Consider the following 8853-nt stretch of genomic DNA (forward strand, 5'->3'; position numbering starts at 1 on the left):
TGTTCTGCTCTGGTTTTTGGCACGATTGCGTTTTGTATGGCAACCCAGTTGAAGTTGAAAAATCTTTCGCTGGAGTTCGTTAGTTCCCGTCATGCTTTGTGTCTGAGAAGCTAAGGGGGAAAGATTTAAAGGTGAAAGTTGTTGAATTGAAGTTCGGTATACGGGAATATCGTCATGTTGATCCTGTTGAGGGGCAATGGGTATTTGGAGGTGTGGAAAGAAGGCATGGGAGATTATTTTTAGTGACTGTGTGTGATAGAAGTAGGGATTTATGATTATTTGTGATTTTATTTATTTGTGAACCATAGTATGAATTTTCTGGATAGTGTGTCTGGCTGTCATATAAATACGACAGTGATTATGTGGCGGCATGTTAAAGGCAGTATGAAATTGGTACTTCTGTTGTTCGAAAAAGCATTAATGGCAAGTGCATTTTATTTTATTCTTGTTCTTATTTTGTAGAATGTTATGTTCATTGTTTTTTTAGTATGAATTTCTATTGTTATTGTTGTTTGAAATTTATTTTAGTTATTTTGTTGATTAGTGCGTACCGTCTAAATTGTGCAATTCGTAGATGTTTTTTAAAGTTGAAACAGAACGCTGTGTGCATGGTATTCTTTGAAATTTATTGTTGTCATGTTAATTTATTAAAGTGAGGTGTGCGTAGTTCGTAGATTCGTTCGTTGCCTAGATGGTGCCATTCGTAGATGTTTTTTTAAGTTAAAACATATCACTGTGTACATGGACTCTTGTCAAATAATTTTGGTTAGAAACTTCACGGTTTTGCTAGCTAAATTTTTTGTTTTTGTTTCGGATTTTTAGCTTAAACTGTGTGTTCAAAACGTGGTTTTTGGAGACATTTTAGGCTTAAAGTTTGAAATGTAGACAAAAAATTTAGATAGCAATATGGCAGCGTGGAGTTTCACGCGAAAAATATTTGGCGAGAAGTTTGCAGCCTTGAGTGCGCATATCAGAGTAGTTCCTTCAAGTTGTCATGCTTTGGTTGGCATCAGATCAACGATGTATCTATTTGGAATGTTTAGTTCCGAGATGTATGCCAAGCAGATACACAGCAACAGAGCCAAATTACTGCAGTAGCCGAAATTTGGCTCCGTTGCTGCGTATCATACAAATTTATGCTTAAATGATTGCTTGTTTAATATCAAGGTATTTTATTTAGTGTCGAAGTGAAAATAATAATTGCGACTCTCCAGATGTTTTATTATGTGCGGAAGGGGAAATCAAATGCACATGCGTAAAGCCTACAAGTAAATGTTGTTGGTAATTTTGAGGTCCGGATTTCGGACTCTGAACTGTTTTAAATATTATGTTTAACAAGGCAAATTTCATTTACATACACTTAATATTCTTTTCCCCCTAGCTTTATTTAGTGCATATGCACTAAGTTGCATGTTTAATGAGCTAAATGAGACTTATACATGTTTAACATCATTATTTTCTGCTAATGTTATGCTTAATAACATGTTCTTTTTTCTTTTCTGGCATAAATTCCATATGCTTTATGCCACTCTGCTTTTGCCAAATAACATGTTTAAAAAGAAACATTAGTCACATTTATGCTCAATATCATGTACTTTCTGCTGACAGTATGCTTAATATTATGCTTAAAACCCTGCTGATTAGCCATTGGTGAACTTGACAAGAAAAAAAGCAATATCACAAATAAGATGTCTGCGGTAGTAAAAGCAAGGGAAATGTTTCAGCATTAACGACGTAAATGAGACTAATGCTATTTTAGTTAATATTTGGTTCCCCTTTTCTGTTACTGGAGCAGGATTCAGAAATTTATGTATGTATGCATACATTTCTGAATCTGATCCCGATACCTGATGAATACCTAATATTTATATCTAAAGATTTGCATCTTACTTTATGCATTCAAAGTTGCACAGAATGCTGAATTAGATGCATGCTGTGTAGGTATTTTTTACATTCAAATCATGAGCATATCATGAAAAATGTCTTATGTCTGTGGAACAAAAACTTACATGCATAAATTTAAGAAGTTACTGACTAAATATTAAAATATCTATGCTTGAAGTGCTAAATATTAAAAAGAAGAAGCTGAAGCATTTACAAAATTTCTCATACTTCCATTAAACACATATATTAATTAACACCAAGGGGGAAAAACATTTAAAATATAAAATTTGATATACTTATATTGAAAAACATTTTAATTTAATATCTTCATAATTTAAGCATTTTTGGCTAATCTTTGGAATATGGTAACAGGTAGTTTGTCGACATTTTGGTAAGGCGATAAAGGTTACTAGCTAAGACTTTAGCAGTGTACATGGATAAAGTCAAGAGTGTGCACAATGCCATTTTTGTGCAATTCTGGGATGTTTTTTTAAGTGGAAATAGGTCGACGTGTACATGGATGATACCGTGTATGTGCAATTCTTAAAAACGCGGCAAGCAGTTTGTGATTCTGCTTTCTCCCAATTTCGCACCTAATCTTCGTCATGATTAAGTATTTTTATTCCATAAAAGTTCTAGTATAAGCGTAATTCAGCTAGCAGATTGTTGGAAAAAATGTTGAGTAAAAAAAAAAAACATGCCTTTACTTGGTGAAAACAAAATGGCATCCAAAAAACAAAATCTAGCAGTTTGCTGTAGCAGGGTTGGTCGCCAAAAAATTACCAAGTTTCATAATCCAAAGATTAACCCAAGTTTCTTTCAACACTGCATAAAGAACATAGAAGTCTTTGGTTCTAGTGTAGAATTCGGTGCCTTCCGATTAGCAACAAATTTTGTTCAGTTTTGGCCATGAAACCCCATTTCTGTTTACCATGATAGTTTTAACTTTGTTTTAGCTTCCTGATTTTTGTAAATGAAAATAGATCAATGTGTACATGGACAAAGCTAAGGCAGTGAACAATGCCTAGTTGTGCAATTCTCCAATATTCTTTTAAGTGAAAATAGAGTGATATATACATGGACACCAGGTTTGTGCAATTCTTCAAATTATTTTGGTTTTGTGTAGCGATCATCTTAAAAATATGCCTCCCTGGCACTGCTCTTAGCATTTAAAAGGAATCGAAAAAAAAAAAAAAAAGAGGGCTCCCAATTGCTAACTTCTACCCAGTTTTTGAATATATATGTACAGTAAGACCCCGCTTAACGCTGTTTCGTTTAGCGCTCTTTTTTTTCAACCCGGGGATTCCTCGAAATTGCTCACAGCACTACGGGGATTCCCCGAAATTGTGCGCAGCGTTAGGTTTCCAAATAACATATCCGAAACAGTGTAGTTGTGTTTCTTGCTTGGTGCAGTGCATTACGGACACATTTTTATCATTTGAAACATTTGTTGACCTTATCGTAAGCATAAATTTATATAATACTATAATGTTTAATACAGTGTCAAATTAAGAAATAACATTATAGAGGAAATGGAAAAACGACTGTCTGTATGGATTGACGACGAAATTGAGCGCAATATGCCATTAAGCCAATCTATCATAATGCCTTCTTGACAAAAAGGCAGAAAATTGGAAACACAGAATAGACTGAATGATCTGACTGACTGAGAATTTTATTTGTTTTTATAAGTATATTTGTTTATATTGTTTTATTTTTGTAAGAAATAAATGTTTGGTTTTATTTTTATTAAAAAACATTATTAAATTTAATACCTAACCAATTTTCTACCTATCTTTCCCTAACCCCATTATTTACATGTTAAGATACCCTCGTTTAGCGTTGTTTCGCATTACGCTGTACTTTGATGGAACGTATCCCCCACGTTAAGCGGGGTCTCAGTGTGCTATATTTGAGTTCCTTACCTGCATATAAATATCACAATACTGATTCATTTTTTCAAATGTCTTCTTAGGTACTTTACACACATGGCACTGCTCTACTTAGTATGTCCAGGATTTGAAAGAGTTTTATCTTACAAGACCTCATTTCCCTTTATCAGTATAATGTGATAAGCATATACTGCTTTTTGGATGTTATAGACTCGAGATATTTGATATTGCAGCTGGATAGTCATACTGAGAATATTTCCTGATAATAGATTTAATTAGATAAAAAATATGTAAAAAAATGGAATTGTCTAGTTTGACTGCAGGTCTTTAGTATTTTAACACAATAAAGAAATCACCTAATATATTATTTCATTACAGGAAAAGAAAGGCATCTCTATCATTAATTCAATAGCTTTGATTGATAAACTCTGAAATGTCTTTAGCACAAAGATACAAGTTACAATACACATATGAGATGAAGCGTTTCGCCCTGCTCCAGAATTGCATCTCAGAAGTATGTCAAATTGGTAACAATCATAACATCACCACAGTGCATTTTGCTAGGTAACAGATGTAATACTGAATATGAGTGATACAAAAATCTGTGAAAAGTGATACCAAAATTCAAATTTCCAAAAAGGTGGAAAAAACACAAAACACATCATGGCAGATCCTGAACAAAACAACAATCCCAGCTTTTTCAATCAAGGTCGGTATAAGCGGTTTTAGAGTCTTTAAGGTAGGATAGATAAGCAAATATAGCTTCAAGTCAGCATTAGTTAAAAATGCAATTGAGATAAAACTTGCATAAACCTAGTATTTTGCTTTTTAAAAAAATAATTAGATTATGATTTATTTATATCAAATGACAATTCAAAAACTTCTCTACAGCATCAGCAGCACCCAGTTTACTTTTAAATCTAAAACTCTGCCACTAAATGGCTCTTTTATTACCAAGAATTTTCCCATCAATTAATACTGACAACTGTTGTGATTAAAACTGACTTGACCGCAAAAAATGAGATTTCTTCGCTGTGTACACAAATCTTTACTACATTAATAAATAAAATGTTGATACTAATTTAACATCTCCTCAAAAGACAGAAGGCTTCTCTTGTGCTTAGATCAAGGCATATTTTTTCGAATTATTTTGCTGTCCAAATGAATTCTATGCATGACAGATTTCCCTCTTCTGTCAATATGCATATCTTAATAATCCTTTATTAAAAATGAACTTATCCATACTTTATATAAAAGTCTTCTCTCCTGAGTGAATACGTATATGAGTGTTTAAACTACTCTTCCGATTAAATGACTTCATACATACTTCACACACATGAGGTTTCTCTCCTATGTGACTAAGCAGATGCTTCTTTAAATCACCCTTTTGTTTAAATGACTTCGTGCATACTTCACACACATTAGGTTTATTGCCTGTGTGAATACGTGCATGAGTGTTTAAATTACACTTCCGACTAAATGACTTTTTACATACTTCACACACATGAGGTTTCTCTCCTGTGTGAATAAGCATATGGCTGCTTAAATAAGAATTCTGACTAAAGGACTTCTTACATACTTCACATGCATGAGGTTTCTCTCCTGTGTGAATAAGCATATGCCTGTTTAAATTACTTTTCAGACTAAATGACTTCTTACATACTTCACACACATGAGGTTTCTCTCCCGTGTGACTAAGCATATGCTCGTTTAATTGATGCTTTCGTTTAAATGACTTCTTACATACTTCACACATATGAGGTTTCTCTCCTGTGTGAATAAGCGTATGGCTGCTTAAATAAGATTTCTGACTAAAGGACTTCTTACATACTTCACACACATGAGGTTTCTCTCCTGTGTGACTAAGCATATGCTTCTTTAAATCACCCTTTTGTTTAAATGATTTCGTGCATACTTCACACACATGAGGTTTCTCTCCCGTGTGACTAAGCATATGCTTGTTTAATTCACTCTTTTGTTTAAATGATTTCTTACATACCTCACACACATGAGGTTTCTTTCCTGTGTGAATAAGCATATGCCTGTTTAATTTATTTTTCACACTAAATGATTTCTTACATACTTCACACACATGAGATTTCTCTCCTGTGTGAATACGCATATGGGTGTTTAAAGTAGACTTCTGACTAAATGATTTCTTACATACTTCACACACATGAGATTTCTCTCCTGTGTGAATACGCATATGGGTGTTTAAAGTAGACTTCTGACTAAATGACTTCATACATACTTCACACACATGAGGTTTCTCTCCTGTGTGACTAAGCATATGCCTGTTTAAATCATTCTTTCGTTTAAATGACTTCTTACATACTTCACACACATGAGGTTTCTCTCCTGTGTGACTAAGCATATGCTCGTTTAATTGATCCTTTTGTTTAAATGACTTCTTACATACTTTACACACACGAGGTTTCTTTCCTGAGTGAATAAGTATATGGCTGCTTAAATGAAACTTCTGACTAAAGGACTCATTACATACTTCACATACATGAGGTTTCTCTCCTGTGTGAATAAGCATATGCCTGTTTAATTTACTTTTCACACTAAATGATTTCTTACATACTTCACACACATGAGGTTTCTCTTCTGTGTGAATAAGCATATGGGTGTTTAAAGTAGACTTTTGACTAAAGGACTTCATACATACTTCACATACATGAGATTTCTCTCCTGTGTGAATAAGCATATGGGTGTTTAAAGTAGACTTCTGACTAAATGACTTCATACATACTTCACACACATGAGGTTTCTCTCCTGTGTGACTAAGCATATGCCTGTTTAAATCATTCTTTCGTTTAAATGACTTCTTACATACTTCACACACATGAGGTTTCTCTCCTGTGTGACTAAGCATATGCTCGCTTAATTGATCCTTTTGTTTAAATGACTTCTTACATACTTTACACATACGAGGTTTCTCTCCTGTGTGAATAAGCATATGGCTGCTTAAATATGACTTCTGACTAAAGGACTTTTTACATACTTCACACACATGAGGTTTCTGTCCCGTGTGACTAAGCATATGCCTGTTTAATTCACCCTTTTGTTTAAATGATTTCTTACATACCTTTCTTACATACCTCACACACATGAGGTTAGGTTATTCTCCTGTGTGAATAAGTATACGGCTGCTTAGATGAGACTTCTGTCTAAAGCACTTCTTACATACTTCACCTACATGAGATTCTTCTCCTGTTAGAATAAGCAGATGATTGTCTGAATTAGTCTTTTAACTAAATGTCTACATACCTCACATCTAAGAGCTTTCTCTCCAATGTGAATTAGCATATGCATCTTTATCATATGCAAGTGCTTTTCTGACTAAATGACATCATACAAATTTCATACATACGAGGTTTTTGTTCAGTACGGATATGCATGTGCTGTTTTAAATATGACCTCTTGAACATGATTTGTTACTGTTACATCTAAACTCCGAACTATCAGCGCCTCCACATCTAAACTCTGAACTATCAGCACCATTACATCTAAACTCGAGAATAATCCTACGGAAGAACGTAGTTAGAACTCTGAATCCGAACTCGATTGACTGTTAGCTGGAGAGCGCGTAATTTCATGTAATCTAATAATTGTATATAACTGTATCTAAATATAATATCTTTATTTATACAGAAGTGTCAGTTTTTATGCAAAAGCTTGGAATTATTTAGATATTTCATCGAATAAGAATTAGAATGGAACAAGCTCGGCTCCCGGGTGAAAGAAAAGGTAAGAGATTTCTTTTTACCTTTTAGAATTCTATTGAGAGATACAACAAAATTTTGGCATCCCTGCCGGGACGCCCGAGCTAAGAATAAGAATTTAAATTAGACAATAAAGATTAAGAATACAATTATTGATTACATTTTGAATTTTTGAACTGTTAAGAACATGTCTGAAGAGATATTAAATAAATTAAAAAAGAAGCGCGCAGCTCTCCGAACATCAGTAACGAAATCGCTTAAAGATTTGGAATCGCAGCTTTCGGAAATTGATCCGAAAATTCATGATTTGGAAGAAAATTTAGAAATATTAAAGAATAATTTCGAATCGCTTAAAAGTGTCGATACAGAATTAGAACCTCTTTTTAAAGTCGAAGAATTTGATGCTGAATTCCAAAAATCTGAAGAATATCGCCAAAAGGTCGTTAAATGCAGTTTCCGTACCTCCAAAAGAATCGACGAATTAAAACGCAAATCTACTGAAATGGTAGTAAATAACCAGCTCAGTACTGATAGTCAAAGCGAACCAAAACATAACGAGTCTGTTCGAATTAAATTACCTAAGTTAACTTTAACGAAATTCTACGGAGATATAAACAACTGGCTAATCTTTTGGAACAGTTTCGAGTCTGCCATTCATAAAAATGATTCATTAGATAAAATAGACAAATTTAATTATTTGAAAGCTCATTTAGGTGGTTCTGCTTTAAATACAGTCGAAGGATTACCGATTACTGTTGCTAATTACGATTCCGCAATTGATCTTCTAAAAGAAAGATTTGCGAAAACAGATGTGCTCATTTACACTCACATAAATAACATTTTGAACACTAAACCGTTGAAAATCTCGAATGATGTTCGCGCCTTTAGAAAATTTTATGATAATATTTCTATCGAATTAAGATGTTTAGAAAATTTGGGTCAGTCTCTCGAGAAGTTATCAAGTGTGTTATGTCCAATAATTCTGAAATCACTTCCCCAAGATATTTTGCTTGAGATTAACAGAATGAGTAATGGAAGTGCGTATTGTAATATTAAAAGCCTGTGCTTGATTATAGCTCAATGTTTAAATTCACGCGAAAGGGCGGAAGTCATAAATAAGAATTCAGAGCATTCGACAGCGAATAGTGGGCGCCGTCAGTCTGCGTATGCAGTCCAGAAAATAAACACTCGTCATTTCAGCGATGGAAAGAGCAATAAATTAGAAACGAAAGCTTCTTCTGCTTCTGATTTAGTGTCCACGGGTATTAAAGAAAAATTGATTAAGGCATGCGTTTTTTGCGGAGATTTTTCCCATTCAAGCCATAAATGTCCTATTGCCCAGAAACTAA

At 33.9% G+C, this 8853-nt stretch overlaps 1 protein-coding gene across 1 annotated transcript; it reads right to left on the minus strand.

Moving 5' to 3' along the window:
* Positions 1 to 4405: 4405 nt before the first annotated feature.
* Positions 4406 to 6822, minus strand: LOC146995576 (uncharacterized). The gene is made up of 2 exons (XM_085823146.1): positions 6002 to 6822; positions 4406 to 5746 (listed from the first exon to the last, which is right to left on the minus strand). Exons 1-2 carry the CDS (start codon positions 6820 to 6822, stop codon positions 5023 to 5025), a joined length of 1545 nt encoding a protein of 514 aa, XP_085679272.1. The 3' UTR covers positions 4406 to 5022.
* Between the last annotated feature and the right edge of the window lie 2031 nt (positions 6823 to 8853).

Source organism: Stegodyphus dumicola, chromosome 9 (assembly GCF_044657685.1).
Source record: "Stegodyphus dumicola isolate Sdum_Otavi_A_Nest chromosome 9, ASM4465768v1".
Lineage (NCBI taxonomy): Eukaryota > Metazoa > Arthropoda > Arachnida > Araneae > Eresidae > Stegodyphus > Stegodyphus dumicola.

What these genes read in the sequence shown, in the direction of transcription:
- LOC146995576 (XM_085823146.1), bottom strand. Translation starts at nt 6,822, where the DNA reads ATGCTTAGTCACACGGGACAGAAACCTCATGTGTGTGAAGTATGTAAA. An exon ending in ATGAAGTCATTTAGTCAGAA is followed by an intron (nt 5,747 to 6,001) that starts GTCTACTTTAAA and finishes TAAACAAAAGAG; the next exon opens with TGAATTAAACAAGCATATGC.